General features: G+C 34.0%; 1 protein-coding gene across 2 annotated transcripts in view; it reads left to right on the forward strand.

Annotated features, from left to right (window-relative positions):
• LOC150107347 (organic cation transporter protein-like) overlaps positions 1–25,468 on the forward strand; it is a 287,152-nt gene that overhangs the window by 154,321 nt on the left and 107,363 nt on the right. For both annotated transcript variants that reach the window (XM_090391214.1, XM_090391215.1), the window contains exon 7: positions 5,249–5,352. In XM_090391214.1, coding sequence (XP_090247340.1) covers positions 5,249–5,352 — 104 coding nt within the window. The remainder of the gene's footprint in view (positions 1–5,248; positions 5,353–25,468) is intronic.

Genomic DNA, 25,468 nt, shown 5'->3' on the forward strand with positions numbered 1-25,468 from the left:
CATATTAGTTACTAATTTATCTATGACTATTTATGTACTGCTGTGTAACCTTTGACCTTCTGCATTGCTTAACTTAATTTTTGTATATACAAGGGGACCTGGAAAGTTCTGATAACACCTACAACAAAAATGACATTAAAGCAACTGATATAATCACAAGAAAGAACATATCTTAAAACCCTTTAACTCTCTTATTTCATCAAATTGTAATAATTTGTTCTTTTTCTTTTAGGATATATAAGAAGACATAAAATTAATTAATTTTTGTTCTAGGTGTTTATCAGAACTTTCTGTCCCCACCATACATATTATTTACTACTTTGCCTTTTACTATTTATGTATTACTGTAACCTTTGACCTTGTGTACTGCTGTAACCTTTGACCTTGTGTACTGCTGTAACCTTTGCTATGGTGTAGTATGACCTTTGCTGTTTTTGCAACAGTAAACCAACACCATTTTAGTTGCCTTCCATGTCAACTGTGTGATCACTCTTACTTACTGTAGTTAATTAGGGTACTTTATATACTATCACATTCTGAGATGCTGTCATCAAGTTCAATTCCACTCATGCTCCTTCTGTTTCCTGTTTTGTCGGATGTTATTAAATAGGTCCCTGAGCTACTTAAATTCATTTTCCACATGTTATGCTTTCTTCTCTTTTTAAGGTGAGTTAGTCGATCTCATACGGAGGTAGTAGGGTTTTTTCTCCCCGAAGCTCGGGTTTTTCATCCCACATACAGACACATTGGCCCTTCAGAACATGCAATTTACAGACAAAAAAATACTAGTTGTGGTGGCGGGCAGTGGATGGCATTGATGTAGATGATTGGTAATAGAGGTTCGGTGTAGTTGGTGGAGACGAGTTGTACAATAGGTATCCTCCCGCAATGAGTCTTTGGACTCCTTGGAGATGTCACGAATAATAATAATATATAATTCTCTTTTTGTGTGAAGGCGTCCATGAGGCAAGGGAGTGTGAGAATAACCAAGGATGGAATTTAGTTTCTCGAGCAAACATATTGAATCGGGTAGCCATTTCATGAAGTAAAGGTGGGTGGGATATAGGGTGACCAGATTAAAAATTTGATTTTGGGGTATTCATTGTAAGGATTTGGAGTATTCATGATTAGGTTTTGGGGTATTCGTTATTGGCCTTGGGGATAATTGCACTATCAAACATAAAGAACGAATAATTATAATAAGATTATTTTATTTCTATATTTGTAGATTTTCACAATATACAGATGCATGAAACACAGTTGATCAAATTTTGGTACAATTAGTCAAATTCATAGCAAGTCTTTAAACAAAATTTAAATATTTTATTTTAGCAGTTATGAACACTAATGTAAACTTTTAGAAATATTCTCATGATATGCTTTGCATAATCATTTACAATATAAATTCAGTAAACCTGGTTTATTTTATCAAAAGAGAAGTATTTACCTAACAATATTTTTTATTCAAGCTAATTTCTTTTAGCAATTTTTCATTTTTTTAATACAACTGCATAAAATTCTTTCCATGACATATTGTAATTGGTTTTCACCAGTAATTCTCCCTCAACAGTTTTTAGGCTTAATCTGTTTCTATCCTTTTTCCAAGAGTTGAACATTAAACTAAATACTCGCTCACCCACTGCATTTGAGTGAGGCAAAGCAAAAATAAAATTAATAATTTTTTCAATATTAGTTACATCGTATGCATTTAAAAATTTTATCCAAATGTCTGTGATATTTTTGAGTTCTTTTGTGTAAATATTTTTATGGAACGATTTTAACAGGACGTATTCTTCATATAGCAAATCAATATTAATATTGGAAATTTTAAATAAAGCTATAACTTTTAAGAAAAGATCAAAATGTGCCACTTCATGTAATTTGAATATATTAAGATACTCATACTTATTATTTTCAAAACTAAATCTTTTTTCAATATACTGAATTAAAGTTTTCAGAAAATCATCTGCCCTTTTCTTAAACAAATTTATCTCTACTGGTTTGCGACAAGATTTCAATTTTTGTATAGCAACGAATCCATAAAAATGATCATTTAATTTAGAAAGTAGAGAGTTTCTTAGATTGGCCATTAAGTTAAATAGCTCTATTATAATTGGACCATCCTGCTCTAGAATACAAATTATGTTTTGGACACAGGTTGCTGCATTTGAAAAGAAAGAAAGGTAGACTTCAGCTAATTCATTCGAAAAAAAATCTTGTAAAATGGGTGGACATCTTTCCAAAGATAGAAAATAGTTTTTCGCTGGCTCAAAATTTTTGTGTAGCCTATCTACTGCTGGAAGGCGTGACAAGCATCTTGTAGGAACATGATGCATTAGATCTGAATATTCTGGGTCGCAAAATTCATAATGTTCTTTTAAATTTTCTAACCTTTACTATGTGAACTAAACTCATATGTTTTTAAAATTACACATTCTATATCAACTTCTATATCCCCATATCTGTTAAATCCTTATTAAATTTCTTTAATTCTGATTAATACCAAAATTTATATTAGCATTATCACTACAAAAACTAACAATGTTCTCAGGATTTAAATTCAGCTTCTTCAACTTTTGAAGTAAGCAAAGTGAAATATCCTTTGAAGTTTCTGACTGGCTGTTAAAGAAACTCAAAAGTTTTGTTTGAACCCCTCCACTAGATTTAGAAAAATATCTACACATTAAAGGAAACATTTTAATGTTTCCTTTAATGTGTAGGTGATTTTTCAAACAAAACTGTTATACCCCAAAATGGGGTACGTCTGGCCACCCTAGTGGGGGACCTAAAGGGATGCTGCAGTTTCTGTCATTGGTTAGTGCCAACTTGCCATAAATTATAGGCATTAGTGAGACTTTGCTGATAGAATAGGGAATAGGTGGGAGGGTGGCTGGTCATTTGAAGCATTCTGGTGTGATTGGCCAGTAAGACGAAATATACAGTTGATTGTTGCTATAGGCCAGGGGATTCCACAGGTGATCTCTTGAAAATATGCATTGGCAAATTAGTACAATGAGTACAGGTTGTGTGATTATTATGGGGGACTTCATCTATGGAGATATTGATTGGAAGGAAGACTGGAAAAAACATCACACGGCAGGAAGGAAATGGAATTTATACACCTACTGAGTAATAATTACTTTAGGCAGCATGTGATGGAGGAGAGTAGGAATGTGAGAGTATTGGACCTGGTCATAGGATCAGAAAAGCTATCCATAACTAAAGTCGCTATGTAACAACCTTGGTTATGTATAATATTCTCGATATTCACATTGTCATTTTTTCTCACTCTTTTTATCTCAATCATGAATTAATGATCCTTGCAGATTCCTGTACATCTCTTGATATACTCCATGCCATATTCCAAATTAACACACACATACTGCAGATGTGGATACCCTCTAAAACTTTCCAAAATTCACTTGTGAATTGGATGAATAGATCTGAATATATTTTCATTTGATTAGAATTGTTCATATTATTTTTAAATTACTGATCCTAATTACAAATGCAGTTTGGATTAGTAAAAAAAAAAACATTAACAGTTAATTCAGACTACAAATGTGGCATTTCTCATAAGGTTTCAAACTGAAGTGTGCAAATCATTATAGAAATAAAGATGATCAAACAATATGCAGGGTGACCATTATTAAACTTCCGCTATTCAGAGCCCTATGTAACTTGATCTAACAACTCCAATATCACCATATTTGGTAAGGAAATTAATCAAGACATGGGAAGAAGAATTCCACAAAAAATTTTTTTTAGTTTGAAAAGTTGCCAATATGGGGAATATGTCATTGTACAATGTAAAAAAAAAAAAAGCATTAAAATGGACAGACAAATGAACAACAAAGACTAAACTGAAATGACAGATTACCTTTATATGTTGTACTTATGATAACACGATAATTATAGTATTACAGTTACTGGAATGCAAGTTTTGTCACAAAACTGTTGCACAACTGAAGCACATAGAGTTCACCTGTGTGAAAGAGGACCTCGTTCAATGTGGCCACTGTTCTTGTGAACCAGAAATTGCATCCTGTACAAAACATTATCAACTGAAGAATGTAACATATCTTAAGAAATGTTCATCACAGTCTGTGATGCATTGTCCTTTATGGCTGCCAAGTTTGAGCCACTGCCATGATAGATGTTGCCCTTCATGTAACCCCACAACCAAAAATCTCATTGATTAATACCAGAGAGTGAGGTGGCATGCAGCTAGAAAGAAACAACTAATCACTTTTTCTTCTGTGAAGTGATGCTGTAGAAGCTACTCTACTGGTCATTCAATGTGGAGAGATGCTCCCTCTTGCATAAAAATGGTCTTGTCCAGACATCATCATTGCTGAAATTGCAGATTGATTTAAAATATCAGCATATTGTGATATTTCTGTGCAGCAATGTAATAAGTTACTTGTCCTGTCGGAGTGATGTCCTCAAAAAAGAATGGCCTTATAATAAAATCTGCTGTAAAGCCACACCAAACAGTAATTTTTGGTGAAGTAATGGGAGTTCCTGGAGTGCATGGGATGATTCTGAAGTCCAAATTCAACAATTTTGGGTGTTACAGTCCCGTTAAGATAAAAACATGCCTCATCTTCCCACACAATTTTCCATGGCTAAGCATTGTTGACTTGCAGTCTAATCAGAAATGTCAGTTGCTTATCATAGTCGTCATCATGCAGCTAATCTTGTATGAATAAAATGTAATATTTTTGCACTAGACTTTCCATACCATGGAATAAAGTATATCTAATTGTTGCGCTACTCCACAGGCACTGCTACTGCCAGAAACATTTTCGTGTGATCTGTCGACAGTCGCAGTGGCAACTTCTTCAATTACTTGTGGTGGCACTGGTTTCTGCCCTGTGCCAGGTCAAACTTTCAAAGATTCTGTTTCTTTAAACTTCTGAATCTTTGATATAACTGCTAAGTTCTAAACTCATGAAAAACACCCGATGCATTGCATCGGGTGTTTTTCATGTTTAGAACATTTCAAGTAATGTGTGATAAGGTAAAGTGAGGTGTATGTTGAACACAACTCAAAAGGAATGTGTTTGTGTATTGTCTTCCTACCAAATTTAGTGACATCTGTTTGTTAGATTGAGCTGCCTGAGTCTCTGAATAGGGGGGAGTTTAATTTTGGCCTGATTGGTTTGAAATGTCAAAATTATCTTAAAAAAAAAAAAGATGCCCCATTACTTTTAAAGTGATACATTGGTTTCTTTTCCATTCTCAGATTCCACTTATTAGAAATACATTCCAGAGACAGTTTCTTGGGCCATTTGATCTTATAAAGAATAAAACTCTACGCAAGCAGTCATGCAATCTGTCTGCTTTCTGGTATGTATGTTCCTGGAATATCTGGTAGTGAAAGAAAAAGAAGTCATTTACACTTTTGAAATAATTTTGTGAAGAATAATTATATATTAAGAATGTTTATAGTAATAATCAGCATCAGATTAAAGAAATAAATTGGTGAACAATTAGAAACTAGTTGTTAGTAGTCAGTAATTTCTAATATTATCATCTGTTAACATAGTCTGAAATGCATTTACCTTACTTTTTAATTACCATAATTTTTAATATTATTTAAAGAACAGATATTAATTCATATTAGGACTGCATATTTTTCATTTTTTTACAGGACATAATTTCATCCTGAGTTTGACATGAATTACCTTATTAACTGGGAGAGGAAGAGAAGATTTCTTTCCTTAGTCTCTGTGAGCTAATAGCATACCCATGTCCATTAGTACCAGTTATGTCTATCTAATGACTGTAAATGATTGTGGCAGGACTACTACATTGTTTCATGTTCTCTTCTTTTTTCATAGTTTGCACACGAAGTAACTTCACAACTGGGCTACCTGTATATAGAGGCTTATGTCTTCACATCAGTTGCCTTAGTATCTCATAATGCAGTGCACATATCCTTACAGATTGTCTAATGCTATGCATTTTGGAAAAGGCCACTACCCAGACTGGTTTTGACCTTTATTGAGGTCTCATCAGTGGGAGCCAGACACAGAAGTGATACCAAGGTTGAAGTAATGTAGAAGTCATATTTCCATATACATGTAATTAAAAGGTTTCACATCTTATTACTAAAATACTCTGGATTAGAGATAAATGTGGAAAGTTTTTTCACTTGGTTATACTATAAATTAAAGATGCCAAGAAATTATAATCTTGGTTTCATTCTTTATCCAAGTGTAAGCATACAAAGTTTGCGCATGAAGTCACTTCACGACTAGGCTACTTGTTGGATTGTAACTCTTCTTGATCACGTTTTATCGTCTTACAATTTTCTCTCTTTAGTATTTAACTAGTTGTAGGCTGATATATCAATCGAATATGAAGAAAATTTATATTATACTCTGCCACTCTATATTCTGAATTGCAAGAGCAACTTAGATAAATCAACCTTCAACTGTACTAGGTAATCATAAGCTGATTTTAGGCTGAGGTTTTTATATTTATTACATAGGGTTCCTGCTGAGATTCGTATTATTTTAATGCGCTGTGCAATGAAACAATCAGGCAAATACAAGATTCAATTCAAACAAAATTATTTAATGCAGTGTCATAAATTACATCATAACACAGCATTCCAACAGGGACATTACAATTAAACAAATACAAAACTTTCATTAAGATTCTAGTATACCACTCAGCTGAGCTCAAACTTTATAATTAAAGATTATATTTAACAGATCTTGCCCTTCTTGTTACAAAGGACTTCTATCATAACTTTACTCTGATCAAGGTTATATATTTCAAAACATTTAAATATCAAATCAGTTCAAGATATTCAGAATAAATACATCTCGTGAACCATCAGACATTCATTTGTACTTCTCTAATCAGTCAATCAGTTTTAGTTCTTGTAAGTTCGAGATTCCTAAATTACAACAAATGGGCTTCTCAGTATTGTTGTTCAGTCAATGAACACCTAATTCAATAATATAGCATTTATCACTTGAAGAGGGAAAAGTCTTAGCACATCACACATTAAATCTTGACCCGCTGAATACGGCAACTAGGAACAATATACTATCAGCGGAATTAATTTTCGTTACTTCTCACTAAGTATAGCAAAGGTAATCTTACCAGGTTATAGCTTCATCACATCATAGGGAGATCGAACAACATTTTTAAAGTCCTTGCTGACTTTTACTTCGTAATAACACAGACTTAAAAGAATCTTCCACTTCTGCGACTGATTTATAGACTCTGAAGAATATAACTTTTATGCACTTGGTTTAAATTATCTACCTATTTCTTCTTTTTCTTATACGTATTATCCTATTTCCTGCACTATTCCACTGCTAGGTGTTAGGAAGTTTTGGTATAGCTCCAACTCAGAAAAAGGTAAGTTAAAATACCAAGCGATTCCCTGTCCTTTAAATTTCGTTTTCGGCACGTCAAAATTCCCTTCCAGTCTCCAGCTACCGTTCTCTATACTTTTCTATTCGATTCGCTTTTTACTTTTGTTTTTCATATCTACTCCTTCCTTTTTCCCGCCAAAAACTGGTTCTCACCGGAAAACTTGCTTTTCCCTTGGTATATAGTAGTTCACGCTCCAACACGCACTAGGAGAAATTTGCATGGTTTCTCACAATAACCAATCAAATGATATCACAAGGAATCTTCTGGATGTATTAAAATTACATATATTACAATTTCTTATATTATGATCAAAGGAATAAAGTAAATAAAATAATTGACACTTTAATACAGAGCCTTTTCATATCTATAATATGTTTTAAAATCACATAAATAAAATTAACTAACAAAACTTAAAAGGAATTACATGAATAATATTTTATAAGCAAGAAACTAACAGAATAAATTTAAATAAGTCCTGCTTATGACGTAGTAGATGATGTTAATTATGAATGAAGTATTATTACTTATAAATATCTTCATTCACAATTTAACAAAGGCTCACTCTTTCTCTGAAAAATTTTTCTTTAATGAAAAATGTTTCTATTCACATAAATCTCTGGGAGGATTCAGACTTTTGTTTTTTTTTTTTTCTCTTGGTCTCAGATCATATCTAGTTTGGATAAAACTTGGTTCCTTATTATGACTTGTGCATTTATTCTTGTTCACTTTTTCATTAGAATTCTTATTATCAGAGTCAGCATGTCTTCTATGCCTGTAGTATGGGACTGTCTCTTCAGAAATGAATTCACGTTCTCCATTGATATTATTGTGCTTTGGTTGTTTTGTATTATTTGTGTTCTTTCTATAATTACTTTTTCCATGGTAATTCTTTCTTTTTTCCTATATTGCCTCTAGTGAATCCCTTAGGCAGACTAATTGCAGACTCAGGTCTCTTCTTGAACAATTTTAATCGGTCCAAGTGGACGATTAAGAGTTTTTTTTAATCCCGTTAATTCTCTTATCCGAAAGTTCACAGGAGATGTCTATTCAACAATTTCATAAGGTCCCATAGCACATTTTCCGAACTTTCCCTGTTCTCTTGTTACTAGGCTGTTGTCGTAAAAGTACTAAGTTTCCAGGTTTTAATTCTTTGTAAATTCTCAATTTATTTGCATAGGCTCTGGCCCTTTGTGAGCTGTTTTGACGGGCTTCTGCTACTAGGTCATGTGCAACTTTGTTTTCAGTGATCATATTGTTAAGGTACTCATCAATGTCTGGAAATCCAGAGTTTGCATGTGAGTCTTTGAAATCACTGGGAAACAGTGGTTCAAAACCATATAAAACCACAGCGGGGGCTTCTTTTATAGCAGCATGCAGGGCTGTCCTACAGGCAAAAAGGGTGTGTGAAAGGAAATTATCCCAATTAGACAAATGATTATCAGCAAGTTTGGATAAGGTTTGTTTCAGGGTATGATTCATCCTCTCACACATTCCGTTTCCCTGGGGGTGATAGGGAGTAGTGAAAAGCTTTCTTATCTTCAATAATTTACACAACTGAAGCATGACTTCAGCTGTAAAGTTTGAGCCTTGATCAGTGAGGAGTGTTTTTTTTTTGGGGGGGGGGGGGTTCCATATCTTGAAATGATCATCTTAAATAATTTGTTAGCCACTGTTTGTGCAGTTTGATCCTTCATAGCTGTGGCTTCTGGAAACCTAGAAAACATATCTATCACAAGTATATACTTGTTTCCTTTAGAACTAATAGGGATCGGACCTATGATATCCATGGCTATAGCTTGAAAAGGGCGACTAGGGATAGGGAAAGGTTGAAGAGGGGCCTTTCCTCTGTAACTTGATTTTCTTTGACATAGATGGCATGAAGACACATAACTCTCAACGTCTCGTCTCGTTCCCTTCCACACATATCTGTTTCTTATTCTCTCCCATGTCCGAAAGAAACCTTGGTGTCCTGCTAGATCAGCATCATGAAAGGTATACAATACCCAAGGAATCATGACAGCAGGAACTACTATTTTGTCCTTCCAATTTCCGGTGATATCTTGTTTTGCTAACAGGAGGCCATCATCATCCAAGAATAAAGAATGCAGAAGGAGTGTTCCTCCAAGATTCTCTCTCTACCCCCCTTTCTTGATGCATTGATATATCTTTCCCTCCCATGTTGGGTCTTGTTTTTGTGCATCTATAATGGAGAATTTGCTCCAATTCTGAAGGTGTGTGGGTTTTCCCTTTGTTTTCTTCTCCCTCGTTTGCTTTGGCTATCAAGTTCATTACCTTTTTCTTTGCACTGGTACTTTCATCTACTTTATTATCTGAGGCCCTGGATAGGTAGTCAGCAATTACATTAAGTTTTCCAGGAATATAGCATATATAGTATTTGGAATTCTTGTAATTCTAAGGGCTTGAATAATCCTTTGGTTTTTATCCTTCATTGTGGATAAGAAAGTTAGGGGTTTATGGTCAGATCTTAAAAAAAATTCTTGTCCTAGTAACATATATCTGAATTTCCTTAAGGCATGCACAGTAGCTAGTGTTTCTTTTTCAATAACTGAGTAATTTTTTTCTGATGCAGATAGTTTTCTACTCAAGAATGCAATGGGTCTAATTTCTTCTTCCTTCTTTTGTTCTAGTACAGCTACAATGGTGTCATTTGAGGCATCTGCTGCAAGATAGAAAGGTTTTCCAAGTGTAGGATGAGCGAGGACAGGAGATCTGGCATGAAGTCACTTCATGACTAGGCTACTTGTATATAGAGGCTAATAACTTCACATCAGCTGCCTTAGTAATTGGAAATGACTTTTGCATTACTTCAACCTTGGTGTCACTTCTGGGTCTGGCTCCCACTGATGAGATCAAAACTGGTAGGGGTAGTGGCCCTTCCCATAATGCATAGCATTAGACATGTCCATAAGGATATGTGCATTGCAATATGAGATACTAAGGTAATTGATTTGAAGTCATCAGCATCTATACACAAGTAGTCCAGTTGTGAAGTTCTTCAAGTGCAAACTTTGTTTGCTTGCAGTTGGATAAAGGATGAAACCAAGAATATAATTCTTGGTACAGTCGGGTCTCTTTTTATGCAGTAGATACATTCCACATAAAAACCGCATATAAAAAATCGGACAAAAAAGACCTAACTTATGTTGAAAAATCAGGGATATGTTCCATAATTTTCTAAAAACCACATAAAACCGAAGCAATGAATTAAAATAAACCTAAAATCGCATAAAAAAAGTTTATGAAAATTCAGGAAAATAAGAATGCCTAAGTTTGTTTTAAAGCTTTATTCATTTAATTTATTGAAAAGTAACATTTTTATTAACATTTTGTCATCAGAATTATAATCACTATTAGACAATATTCGGCAACATTTGCGAACTGGTGCAAAATTACTTTCATCACTAGAAGAGATGGTCAGCACATCAGATCTGTATGGTAAAGGCAATGGTTCTTCACAAACAGAATTAGCTTCACCCTAGTTCTGTGCTGATTTTTTTCTTCTGACAATGTAATAATCAGTGATTAAACTTTACAATGACGATTTCACCAATTTTTTATACAGCTTGCGATATCCAGACATAGTTCTTCAGCTCACGTTGGAATTTAAAGGCTCGTTCAGAATTTGTGCCATTAACAGGAAAATGATTTTCCAATTTATTGCAAAGTTCAAGACCTTCTCGAATTATATTTGCAGTGAGAGGACAAGTTTTTCTTCCGCTTCACTATCGTTTTCTGGACATCTAAAGTTAATCGATATCCAATAATATCATCGTCACTTAAGGCATTATTCACAAGCAATTCGTCTACATCATTCTGGCTAAATGTATCAAAACCTTCTCTACCAATTTCATGTGCCAATGTAATGATTTCATCTGATAATGTAGATATTTGCATGGTTGCAATACATTCAAGTCAAGCTGCTTTCCAGCAAGCATTTAAAATTTGGGATCTTATTTCAGCGATAGCAGATGCAACATGATTTAAGCAGTCCAAAATAGAAATTTTATTTTTTTCCAAACGCCAGTTACTGTTAATGATTCATTTTTAATTTATTCAATATAAATTGAAAAGTGTGCCTAACATAATATTTTTTAAAAGTAGCAATTATGCCTTGATCGGCAACATTTGTGATAATGGCTGAATAATACTTGTTGTATTGGGTGGAAAAAACACTACCTGCACATTTGGATGTTCTAAATGCAGATGACTTGGTGCATTGTCAACAATTAATAAAACTTTAAAGTCAAGAGCTTTTTGCTTCATGTATGTTTCCACTTCTGGTACAAAGCAATTGTTGAACCATTCATTAAATACAGCATGTTGAAAATTTATTTATCACTAGGTTAGACTATAATAGATTTAGTTTAATCCTTTATCCCAGTGAGAGCAAACAAAGTTTGCGCCTGAAAATATCTTCAGGACTAAATATAGTGTTGTACTATCTTATCCAGTAAGTAGTGCAACACCAAGGCAACTCGTGGCAAAGGTGGAGCAAGCTACCAGGCACTTCTAACCCAGTATCTCCCATAATGCAAAACACATTTCCTATGTGGATATGTATACTGTTATGCATTAAAGGGATTGGTCATCTACCCAGACTAGTTTCGACCTTTATTGAGGTCTCTTCAGTGGGAGCCAGGCCCAGAGCTGGAGATACCAGGCAGAAGCAGTAGCAAGTCATCTGTGCCTATGGGAGTTGCCAAAAGGTTTATCACCTTTTTTAAAAATTACTCTGGATTTAGAGAAAGATGTTGAAAATTTATTTATCACTAGGTTAGACTATAATAGATTTAGTTTAATCCTTTATCCCAGTGAGAGCAAACAAAGTTTGCGCCTGAAAATATCTTCAGGACTAAATATAGTGTTGTACTATCTTATCCAGTAAGTAGTGCAACACCAAGGCAACTCGTGGCAAAGGTGGAGCAAGCTACCAGGCACTTCTAACCCAGTATCTCCCATAATGCAAAACACATTTCCTATGTGGATATGTATACTGTTATGCATTAAAGGGATTGGCCATCTACCCAGACTAGTTTCGACCTTTATTGAGGTCTCTTCAGTGGGAGCCAGGCCCAGAGCTGGAGATACCAGGCAGAAGCAGTAGCAAGTCATCTGTGCCTATGGGAGTTGCCAAAAGGTTTATCACCTTTTTTAAAAATTACTCTGGATTTAGAGAAAGATGTTGAAAATTTATTTATCACTAGGTTAGACTATAATAGATTTAGTTTAATCCTTTATCCCAGTGAGAGCAAACAAAGTTTGCGCCTGAAAATATCTTCAGGACTGGTGTTGCACTACTTACTGGATAAGATAGTACAACACTATATTTAGTCCTGAAGATATTTTCAGGCGCAAACTTTGTTTGCTCTCACTGGGATAAAGGATTAAACTAAATCTATTATAGTCTAACCTAGTGATAAATAAATTTTCAACATCTTTCTCTAAATCCAGAGTAATTTTTAAAAAAGGTGATAAACCTTTTGGCAACTCCCATAGGCACAGATGACTTGCTACTGCTTCTGCCTGGTATCTCCAGCTCTGGGCCTGGCTCCCACTGAAGAGACCTCAATAAAGGTCGAAACTAGTCTGGGTAGATGGCCAATCCCTTTAATGCATAACAGTATACATATCCACATAGGAAATGTGTTTTGCATTATGGGAGATACTGGGTTAGAAGTGCCTGGTAGCTTGCTCCACCTTTGCCACGAGTTGCCTTGGTGTTGCACTACTTACTGGATAAGATAGTACAACACTATATTTAGTCCTGAAGATATTTTCAGGCGCAAACTTTGTTTGCTCTCACTGGGATAAAGGATTAAACTAAATCTATTATATTAAATACAGCAATTGTTACCCAGGCTTTTGTATTAGCCATGCAATGTACCGGCAGCTGCTTTAGATTTTTGCCTTTTAGAGCACGTGGTCTTAGAAATCGATTTACTAGGAGGGGTTTCAACATTCGATCTCCTGATGCATTGCTACACATTACTCAATCTTTGCTTGCTTTTTTCTCAGACTGCGATGTAATTCAACTAGGCATTTTTTTCCAAAACAATCCTGTTTCGTCAGCGTTAAACACTTGATCGGGACAATATCCACCATCTTCAATAATTTTGGGCTAACTTCTCTTGAAAATTTTTGGCTGCTGCTTCATCTGCTGCTGCAACCTCACCTGTAATCTTCACATTATGAAGTGCATTCCTTTTTAAAAACCTGGTTTACCATCCTTTGCTAGCCGAAAATTATTTAGCAGCCTGGGAAGCAGAAGTAGACAGCTCCAATTGCTTCATCTGTTCATAAAACCGAAGAGCTTTTTGTTTAATTAAATAACCACTTATAGGAATTCTTCTTTGAGTTAATTCTTCAATCCAAATTACAAGCGCTCGTTCCGTGTTTTCTAATAAAGCATCTCTTGATAATTTGGCACTTAGTTTTGTGCCAGAAATGACAGATTTTCTTATTGTGACTTCATTCTTTTTAATTGCTCTTATAGTAGATTCGCCTAAATTAAAATGTTTACTGTATATCACTGTATATCCCTCTCCTTTTGCTAAGCGATCTAAAATTGCAATTTTCATTTCCAAAGAAAATCAGTTTCTTTGGTGCTTTTTTTTCTTCATTGGGACAAATTTAATTAATTAATAATTAATGATCAATTATTAATTAATAATAAAAAATCAGCTAAATTAACAATTATTAATGAATACATTACAAAATAACCAGGTATTCCATGCAAATTTCAGGATTTGTGAAGTGTTTCCATCATAGGAAAAGTTTAGGAAACGCTGGATTACCCTATTATCAGAATGGATTCTCCTTCTGTTGACATGCGCAGAAGTGTCGAATGGTCTCGTATCTGTGGGTATGCACTGCATAACTTCAAATCTGCATAAAAAGATACCCGAGTATATCTTTAATTTATAGATATTGGAGTGGTTGTTGAGAGATAGGATACATAAGTGGTGTGATAATGGTGATATTCTTTGTGCTTGTCAGCATGGATTTGTTAAACTTTTACCAACTTGCTTTTATGCTATAACAAGGTGACGAATTTATTGGACAAGGGACATGAATATATAGTGGAATACTTAGATTTTGCGCAAAGACTTCTGATTGATCGCCACACCATATGCTTGTAAGTAAACTGAAGTAGATGGGATTGGATGATAGATGAGCAAGTTGGATAGGCAACTGACTCAGTTAGGTATCAGCAAGAGTTGTGGATGGAGGTGCAGGATCCTAAAAGAGGAAAGCCACTATTTGTGCCACACGGTTCTATTTTGGCACCATTGTTATTTAATTTATAGGTTAATGATATTGTTACAGGTTTCACTGGTGATATTCAACTATTGCAGATGATACAAACTTGGGGAGAGAGTGATGAGGAATAAAGCAGATGTTGTGGTCTTACAAGTGGACTTGAATTGATTGTATGAGTGGGCAACAGTATTGAATTATCAGTTCAATGTTGCAAAGTTTAAGGTTCTGAAATTTGGCAAATTATGGGATGCAAAGTATACACATGGTAGGGAAATTTTGAAGGAAGTTGAGGAGATAAGTGACCTTCAAGTGGTTGATGAACAAGGATCTGAAGTTCAGGAGTCACGTTCACAAGTTGTGAAATCATCATGTGAGATTATGGCAATGATGCAGAGAACCTTAACATGCAGAAATAAAGAGGTTCCGATTCCATTGTATAAGGCCAAGAAATTATATTCTTGGTTTCATCCTTTATCCAAGTGTAAGCAAAACAAAGTTTTTGCCTGAAGTATTTTCAGGACTGGGGCTGCTTGTATATAGAGGCTAATGACTTCACATTAATTGCCTTTGTATTCCATAATGTAAAGCACATATCCTTACAGACAAGTATGATGCATTATGGGAAGGGTCACAACCCAGAGTAGTTTTGATCTTTATTGAGGTCTCATCAGTGGGAGCTAGACCCAGAAGTGATACCAAGGTTGAAGTAATGCAAAAGTCATATTTCCATATACGCATAGTCAGAAGGTGTCACATCTTATTATTATACTCTGGATTAGAGATATATGTGATAAGTTTTTTCACTTGCTTATCCTATAAATTACAGATGTCAAGAACAACATCTGTCTCTAATCTGAATCACTTGGTTCTAAGCATCGTACAATGTTTTGAAAGCCACACCACATAGTACACTGCTCGTGTACTATGTGGTATGGCATTGTCATTGATAAAAATGGATTTTTTGCCTACACTGCCACAGCACAATTGAACATAACGTTGAAGGACTTTATTGCAGTATTGTTCACCAGTCATAGTCCCTTTTTACAGCCTTATAGTTCAGTGCGTGCATTTAACATAATGCCTCCCCACAAGCTCACCCATGCACTGCCATATATATCCCTTTCAAGAAATTGGTATTGTACTCGTATTGCCCTACTTTTCACAGCTGTTTTGCCAAAGTTTGTTGAGATATCCTGCATACGTATGCTTGAATGGAGCTGGCTTGCAAGCTGACCTACAGTGGTACTTTGATTATGTTTTGCTGTAATAACCAAAATTCTGTCCAAGGTCTGGAACACATTCCATTGGTCTGAAATCTGCCCATAGCCTGGATAAAACACTTTATGAGATTCCAAACTCTCTGGCAATATCAGTAATTCTGCAGCCTTCAAGCTTTCTAGTAATTTTTCTCCATGTGAGGTCATCTAGATGTCTTTGAGACGTTTCAAGTCATCCAAATTTGCAACTTTATTCCTTCATGAAATGAGCTTCCTTCAAACACAGTTCACTTATTGCAGCCTTTTGCCTTTTATCTTACAGAGTGTTACCACATGATCCCTTTGCATACAATTCAAAAATTTGAATGTGTACCCACTTTCTACTCGACATCGCCTTTTATACAAATTGCCACAAGCTTATTTGTCTGAAATTGCAGTTGTAATCTTCAGAAAAAATGTTTGTTCTTAGTCTTTGGACACCAGTGTATAACAAGCTATTTCTGTAGTTACCTGTGAGTGTGCTGATAGTGAGAGTCTAAAGGTGACGTAAGTGACATATCATTACTATGCTGATGTGACATTTCAGTTGTAATTTTAATTAGCATAATTAGAGTAAGACTGCCATATTTATAGTAACTATTAAAGATTTATACAGAATTAATTAATGCCTTAATTAATTTTGTATAGATGATAACTTTCTAAATCCCCAGGTGGATTGAATCAATCTTATTTAAGTTTGTATGATGCAGAAAGACCACATAGAATTCTTTAAACAAAGTTCTATTGTATTAATTCTTGCAAATTACAAGAAACTGATATAATAGGATCATGTATTTTCTCTGTATCATGTGATCTTGTAGCCAAGCCATGGTCTGCAATCCCAATTTTCTGTTTTGGTTAAATAATATGTTTCATATCTTTTGCACTTATTTCTGCAGAACAGGCATTAGCCTAGAATCAAGAGTCATATCAATAATTCTTAGGCAAATGCTATGGCAAGTCACCGATTATTTGGAATTACGGTCAGAGCAGCTAACGCTGTGAGGACAATATATTATATCTTTTAAATGGGGAAAAAAAAAAAATTGGAAAGGAAACTCCTGCAACCCCTCTATCATCTTACCTTTAGTTGAAAACCCTTTATAAAGGGGCCCTTGCATCATGTCAATAACCTCTTCTTATTACAAAAATCATCAGAACCCAAATTCAACCTGTTGTAATTTTGGTTTCTAATTTGACCATCATTGATCTGTTACTTTTTATTTGACAGATATATTCAGCAGAATGCACTGTGGCAGATTAAATTCTGTAAAAAAAAAAAAAAAAAAAAAAAAACTAGAGCCTTGAAAAATAGTGAGAAACACCTGGTGTTTTCCCTCTTCTGTTCCTCCTCCTCTTCCTTTGCATGTCTCATTCTTCAGTCAGTTTGGAATTATTTGATCTTATGCTACTTTATGCTCTCTTAGAAATTTAACTTAATCAGACTAAAATAAAAGGAGAATTCCTTCTTTGCAGATATCTCAAAAGGCTCTAATATCAAATGAATTTTGATGAAATTTAGACAGTTATTATTATTATTTATTATTATTTTTTTTTTTGAAATTTTGGTCTACAATTAAAGTTGCTTTATAATTTCATTACAAACACAATCATATCAAAATGGAGATCAGAGTTTGTAAAGGATAAAGAAGAAAGTAAAATACTACAGATTCTACTGCTTATATCATTTAATTGATTCTGACAATTATTAATCTTCAGTTTTACCTTTATCACCTACAAAAATAACTTTGCAATCTTGACAGTTGTTCAAATTAAATTTTTCTGAAATTGAAACAGTTCCATAAAATAGCAACTGCACAACCAAATTTGTAGGCTAAGTGGTTACCGTATCCACTTCCTGACCAACAGGCTGTGGGGCATGGATGTTTTTATTGGAGGCTTGAGGTGATTTAAAAGTTCATTTTTGGTTTATAGAGCAATATTTCTGGATTATTTATAAAAAAATAAATAAATAAATAAATAAATAAATACAGGTATCCCTTGCTTAACGCGAGATTTGATTAACGTGGCAAAATTAATTGCGACAATCCCTTGAAATATGCAACAAGAGTTTTGATTAATGCACCTTTAAATTTACCAAAATTCCACCAAATATGACATCATTGCTACAACCCATGGACATGAGCATCATTGTAACTTTCAAAGCATATTTTCTTAAAAAGACATTCTCAAAGGCAGTAGAAACAACAATGGTAGAAAATGCAATTACGCTCCAAGAATTTTAGAAAAATTTTAACATTAAAGATGCAATTGAAAATATTCATGATTAGTGGGAGCAAGTGTCTTCTACCTGCATGTGAGCTGTTTGAAAAATCCTTTTGCAAAATGCGCTAATGACTGAGGTGGTTTCCAAAATCCTGAGAACACTGTGGTTGAAGAAATCATTGCAATTGATGAAGACCTTGGTTTTGATGGTGTTGATGCAGAAGATGTTAAAGAATTATTGGATTCAAAAGAGTTCAGTGACAGTGATCTTCTTGATATTGAACAACAATGTGCATATGAAGACAACAAACAAATGGAATGTAAAGATGAGGTTCCAAAGGAGATAACAATCAAAGAACTGGATGGAATATTTCGCAGTTTAGAATCGCTTAAGCAGCAACTATTGGATATGGATCCAGATGTTAATCGAAGAATGCTTGTTTGCTGAGGTCTAGAGAGTCATTTTGCTTGTTATCGTAGAATTTACGATAATAAGCAAAATGACTCTTTATAACTTTTTTTTGATAAAAAAAAATTGCATTAACTAATGTAGGTACAAGTATTTATTAAACGTTTACTTTGCATTCGTTTTTTATCTTTCCTAAAAGAGTACTATACAAAAGGAATTATTAATACAGTAATCGATCATGGACGAATTGTAATTTTTACCACTGATTATTATATCTGGTTAACACGATTTTGATTTACGCGGTAACATCAAAGGATTAATTAATCGTGTTAATCAAGGGATACCTGTGTGTGTGTGTGTGTGTGTGAGATTAATAAAACCAGAAAAAAAATCCACAGCCTATGAATGGTACTAATGTACTGTAGGTTTATAATATTGTGAGAGTTGGGAGTCCACATAAAAAGTTATTTCCCAGCTACTTTACTGGTATTAAAAATAATGTCAGTAAAGTAGCTGCTTCTAAACTGCAGTTAGTCCCCAGCATTCTCAATACTTACTCATTTTTTACATTTGAGATGTTTTTCTGAGAAGCCTGATCTGGATACTTTCAGATCAGTCTTCTCTTGGAGCGTATGACATCCTGCTGATTGTACAAATTCTCTGGCTCTTAAAGGAGAGATCATTTTTAGTGTTCTACATTCTTTAGACATGAGATTGTTTGCATTTGCTCAGTGAACCAGAATTTTGATAACACTTATTACATTAGTAATATATTTTTTTAATATTATAGTGTTATGTAGCGTTTTTTTTTTAATATAATTGTGATAGATTTTAAATCTATAAATAGCAGAATAATTCTTTTCAGACTTAAAGGAAAACTAATAAATATATCAATAATACAGATCTATGTACCGTCATTGTTATATGATGAAGAATCTATTAATGACTTCTATGAACAAGTTACCTCAGTGATGAAACAAATTCCAAATACAGACTATCTCATTCTCCAAGGAGACTGAAATGCAAAAATCTCTATAGATATTGGAAGTAATTTTCTCCCCTGTTGTGGTGCATTTAGTTTTGTTAAACCAATGACAGAATATATAAGCTTATCGATTTTGCCATTCAAAATAATTTAACAGTTACTAATGCCTTATATCCTCATAAGTCATCAAGAAAATGGATATGGACCTCCCTTATGGATCTGCTCACAATTTAATTGATTATATACTTGTTGGACAACATATAAAGCATCAGTTAACTTTCCTAAGATTAGATCTTTCCCAGGAGCTGATATTGTCAGTGACCCCAACATGATCATTGCCATCTTGAATATAAAATTAAAAGATAACCAAAAACAAAGAAAAAGATATAGTATTGAGAAGTTGAAATCACCTCATATCAGAGAGCAGTATATATCCTACATTACTAATTTACTTGAATGCCTTCCTAGAAGAATTCAGAAGCATTGAAAATAAATAGAAATTATTTTTCAAAGCAGTTGACACCATAATAGGCAAATCTTTTAGAATAATCAAACCCTGTATTATAGAAGACATTTTACAACTATGTTATCAAAGAAGAACCTTAAAATCCATTATAAACAAGGATACTGATACGGAGAAAAATATAAAGAACTAAACAAAATAATAAGAAATAAAATTTAAAACAGCTAAAACCAAATGGCCTTTGAATAAATGTGGAAAGATTGAAGAGGAACTACAAAGAAACAAGCTTAGAAGTGCTTTCCAAATGATAAGTGTATTAACAAAATCCTTCACCAATAACTGGTCAGTTGATGATGTAAATGGCAGGCTTTTGACTGGAAAGGATGAAGTCTTGCAGTGTTGGCATGATTACACAGCTAACCCAGAAGATAGTAGACTTAATAATCAAAACCTTGAAGATGGTACAAATGACATGGGATCAAGGAGACTTCCATGTTTTAAGCAGCAGCAGTTAATTCTTTGAAGATGGGAAAATCACCAGGCATAGATGGAATAACTTTCAAACTATCGAAAGCAGGGGGATAACCTATCATAGATGCTCTGTTCAAAATTTGTCAAGATGTATGGCTTAATGATCGGTGCACCTCTTTTCTGATTCCTGTTCTTAAAAAAAAAAAAAGGGGGAATAATTCAAAATGTAGCAATTACAGAGCTATCAGTCGTCCCAGCAAAATTTTCCTAAAAAATCTTGCTCTCTAGGATTGAGAGGTATACTTTCAGAGCAGGATTCTGTAAAAACAAGAGTCCAATAGATAATTTATTTAGCGTACATCTCATTTGAGAAAAATGTATTTAATTTATTTAATGATGATAGCAGAGAAAAATATAAAGAACTAAACAAAATAATAAGAAATAAAATTAAAACAGCTAAAACCAAATGGCAAGTAGAAAGATTCATCATCAAAACACTGTCACAATTTTATAGATATACAGAAAGCTTTTGATTCAGTATGGCATGAGGCATTGTGGAGAATGCTGAACCAATATGGAATAGATAATAAAACAGTAAGCCTGATTAAAACTCTTTACCATTCCTCAGAAATGTTAATAGAAATCAATGGCAAGTATAGCAAGCATTTCAAAATGGAAAGAGGGGGTGCATCAAGGTTTCATATATTTTTGCTGTACTTTTGAATCTATACTTGGAATGTATAATAAATTTAGTCTTGGAAAACAGTGGTATTGGAATTGCAGTTGGTGGCAGTTCTGAGTTAAATGAGATTGACCTTGATAACCTTGTATTGCAATTTCCTCAGCCCATACTTATTTATAGGTGGCTTTAATAGACACGGCACTCTGTGGATTAGTGCTAACATGAATGGAAGGCCATATTGTTGAGTGCATGCTTGGTAATAATGAGTTCTTCTTCCATATGCACACTCATTTGTTTTCTACAATAGAGAGATCTTACAATCTGCTCCACTGCCATTCTTCCACTGCTCATGTGGATGTGATTATTTTCCTATGATTTGCACTGTTCTCACAGAAACCTTGTTCTCCTATGTAGATGTGCATGTGGAATATGGACAAGGTTGACTGGAATACTTTTTCCTATCTTGCAAAATTTAATGCTGAAAAAGTTGGTCAAACAGCATTAGATTTTTTAAACCTATAAATAGCAGAATAATTCTTGTCATCAAACAGTGATATTTATAATAGATTGTATTGTCCAGGCAGCTGCAATTCCAAACACATCAATTCAATTTCCACTCTATCCAAAGCCTTTGTGTAATCCTAAATACAAAGCAGCCAATAAAGATCAAATCAGAGCATGGGACATATTTCATAGACACCCTTCAACATCACATCTCATATCTTTGGAACATGCTCTTGATAAAGCACTTTACATTAAATGTCAGAGTCAAAAACAATCTTGACTAAACAAATACACATAATAACCACAGTAATAAGTTACTTAAATATAAAGAGCCAACAGGCTTCACTTCGGCGATATAAACATTAATTAAATTAAGGGGATATAGATCCCACATTGTTTTAAAACCGAATAAGAAACTCAAAGATTGGAATCGGAGAGTTTCATGCTGAATATAGTATTATATTCGGCATGAAATGCTCTGATTCCAATCTTTGAGTTTCTTATTCTGTTTTAAAACAATGTGGGATCTAATATCCCCTTAATTTAATTAACAGTAATAAGTTTTAATAAGTAAATATTTCATCCTAAGTATCTTAGGACATCGTCAGTACAGTGTTAATTCAAACAATATTAGAAATGACATACAGTTAGGACACATGATTACAATGGAATCCCAATATTTGTGTTATAGAATTAAATTAAATTATATCTGGAGAGAAAAAAGATTACATTAAAATAAGATAACATATATAAAAAAATTATTTTAAACAATTTTGTGTGACAATTTCCCATACTTTAGGAATAGCAAGAACATCATTATGGTTTATATTTGGTCTGTGAAGTAGGACCTCAGCACTTTCTTTATATAAACGTTCGTGTTTATATGAAGATCTATGTAGAAGTTTGGTCTTTTCCCAATGGATCCTATGGTTTGGGTTTTCAACTCTGTGTTGTGCGAGGCCAGATTTCTGCGATTTGATAAGATGGATAAAGACATTTGGAGATGCCTTTAACATAAGGTATGGGAATCCTATGGGCTTGTTCTTGTCTAGGTTGATGTGTGGGGAAGTGACTGATGATTTTTTGAGTTGTTTTAAGATTGTATCTATTTAGTATGGCTGTATTTTTGATTATTTCCAATTCTTGGCTTACAGATTCTTCAGAGGAGCAGAATCTGTGCGCTCTGGTTACTAATAATGTAATGATGCTAAATTTTTGAGATGGATGATGAGCAGAAGAATTGTGAATGTAGCGACCTGAAAATGTCAGCGTCTGATAAACAGAAGCAGAGATGGAACCATCTTCTTTTCTTTGGATGTGTAAATCCAGAAAAGGGGATACCCTGTGGAGATTCTTTTTGTAGCATAAATTTGATGAGAGTATGAAGAAGGTTTATTTTATCTAGAAACAGACGTAGTTCTTGTTCGGAATGACCCCAGACAGCAAGGACATCATCGACATATCGTAGCCACATTTTTGGTTTGGATTTAAACGTAAAAATTTTTTCTTCAAGGTATTCTAGAAACAGGTTTGCTAAGTTTTGTAATAAGCAAGATCCCATTGCTATTCCTTCCTCTTGCTTGTAAATTTTTTCTTTCCAAGTGAAGTAACCAGACGTAATAACAAATTTGAATACTTCAACAATATCAGATGGAAATTTTTTAGTTAACAAGTCTACCGTTTCCTTATGGGGAATATTATTGAAGAGGGAGACAATGTCGAAGCTAATTACAATGTCAGTTTCTAACTGTTGAATGTCTTTTATTTTTGCATAAAACTCTGTGGAATTTTTAATTGATGAGGCTGTGAGTGACCTTGATAAAAAAAAAATCTTGATAACTTATAAGTCGGGCTACTAATAGAAACCATGACAGGTCTGAGTGGAACGTTATTCTTGTGAAATTATATTTTGGGAAGTAATTGCCATTAATTGCTGATAAAATTTTTTAAAATTACACAACTATACTTGTTTTCCCTTGAACTTTAATTGTGTTTCCTCCTACTATTGAGACACATGGAAGTGTACACATGCTGTATCATCTCATAATGGATATTATCAGGCCCCACTACCCTGGGATGAGAGAAAGTAAAAGAACTCTTTTTATTCCTTCTTAACAAATGGCTGATTGTATTGCTCTAGTCTGTTTGTAGAAAATGTAATGCTGCTGTTTTTCTTGTTGTTTTTTCAATATTAAAAATTCAAGAGGATATAAGCTGTTGAGTTTCTTGCAAAGTTTTCTCCCAAAGTGTCTACAATGGCTTTAGGTATTGTAGACACTATGAATAATTATCATTATTTCATTGTACAATAAAAACAATCTTGGATCTAATTTACGTCATCTATTAATCAAACAACCAGTACAAAAATTGTATGGGATAAAATCTGGCAAATGAAGGGGTAGATATAAAATACATCACTTGTCTATCTTCTAACATAATGGATATATTATTGCTGAACCTAAAGCCATTGTAGACACTTTGGAAGAAAATTTTGCGAGAAACTCAACAGCTTATATCCTCTTGAATTTTTAATATCGAAAAAACAACAAGAAAAACAGCAGCTACAAATGGACTAAAGCAATACAATCAGCCATTTGTTAAGAAGGAATAAAAAGAGTTCTTTTACCTTCTCTCATCCCAGGGTAGTGGGGCCTGATAATATCTATTATGAGATAATAATATCCATATTACAGCATGTGTACACTTCCATGTGTTGTGTCTCAATAGTAGGAGGAAACACAATTAAAGTTCCAGGGGAAACGAGTATAATTATGTAATTTTAAAAATTTTAATCAGCAATTAATGGTGATTACTTCCCAAAAGAGAGAGATGGGCATATAGTCTGTACAATTAAGATGGTTGTGGTGATTTTTAAAAAATTTTTTTTTTAATTACATGACTTTACCTATTTCCCTGTAACTTTAATAGTGTTTTCTCCTACTTGATTAGCTGCGACAGACATGTAGAAGTATGCACATGCAGTATGACTTGTTCATGCTACATTGAGCAAAATATGAAGGTATTTGATAATTTTTAGTTTCCTTTACATGTGTGTGAAACCATTATTTAAAAAAATATTTAATTTGGCATAAGTCATTTGTCATTGCTATCCCAAAAAAAAAAAGGATCCAACACAACATACAATTATCAACCTATTGCTCTGACCAGCTGTCTTTGTAAGGTATTGGAGAAAACAGCAATGCTAAATACCAGACTCCTCTGGTATTTAGAAAGCAGTGATCTTATCTTCAACATGTAATGTGGCTTTTGTGGACATCATTCAACATTGGACTGTTTGCTCTGTTTAGAAACATGTATAATAAATACATTCCTAAAATGAGAACACCTGGTTTCAGTATTTTTTGGCATTGAAAAAGCTTACGATACAACCTGAAGATATGGTGTATTAAAAGACTGCTATCATCTAGGTTTCAGGGAGACCACCTTCCTGTTTTTATCAAAAACTTTCTCACTAGCTGTATCTTCCAAGTTAGAATGGAAAGCATTGTTTCTTGAACGTTTTGCCAAGAAGAGAGTGTTCCCCAAGGCACTGCCTCAACTGTGACGCTCTTTGCTGTCAAAGTGAACAATCATTGAACAGCTTCCTCCCACAACAGGCAGTGTTTATAAATGATGATTTCACAATGTACTGTTATTATTATAATATGTGGGTAATTGAAATGCAACTTCAGCAAGTCACTGATCATATCTCTTTTTGGGCTTTTAGCACTGGGTTTCACATTTTCAGCAGGAAAAAAACTATCTGTTTACACTTCTGGCAGAAACATAC

The sequence above is a fragment of the Typopeltis vanoorti genome, chromosome 4, assembly GCF_054136105.1.
Source record: "Typopeltis vanoorti isolate ZY-2024b chromosome 4, IOZ_Tvanoo_1.0, whole genome shotgun sequence".
Classification (NCBI taxonomy): domain Eukaryota; kingdom Metazoa; phylum Arthropoda; class Arachnida; order Uropygi; family Thelyphonidae; genus Typopeltis; species Typopeltis vanoorti.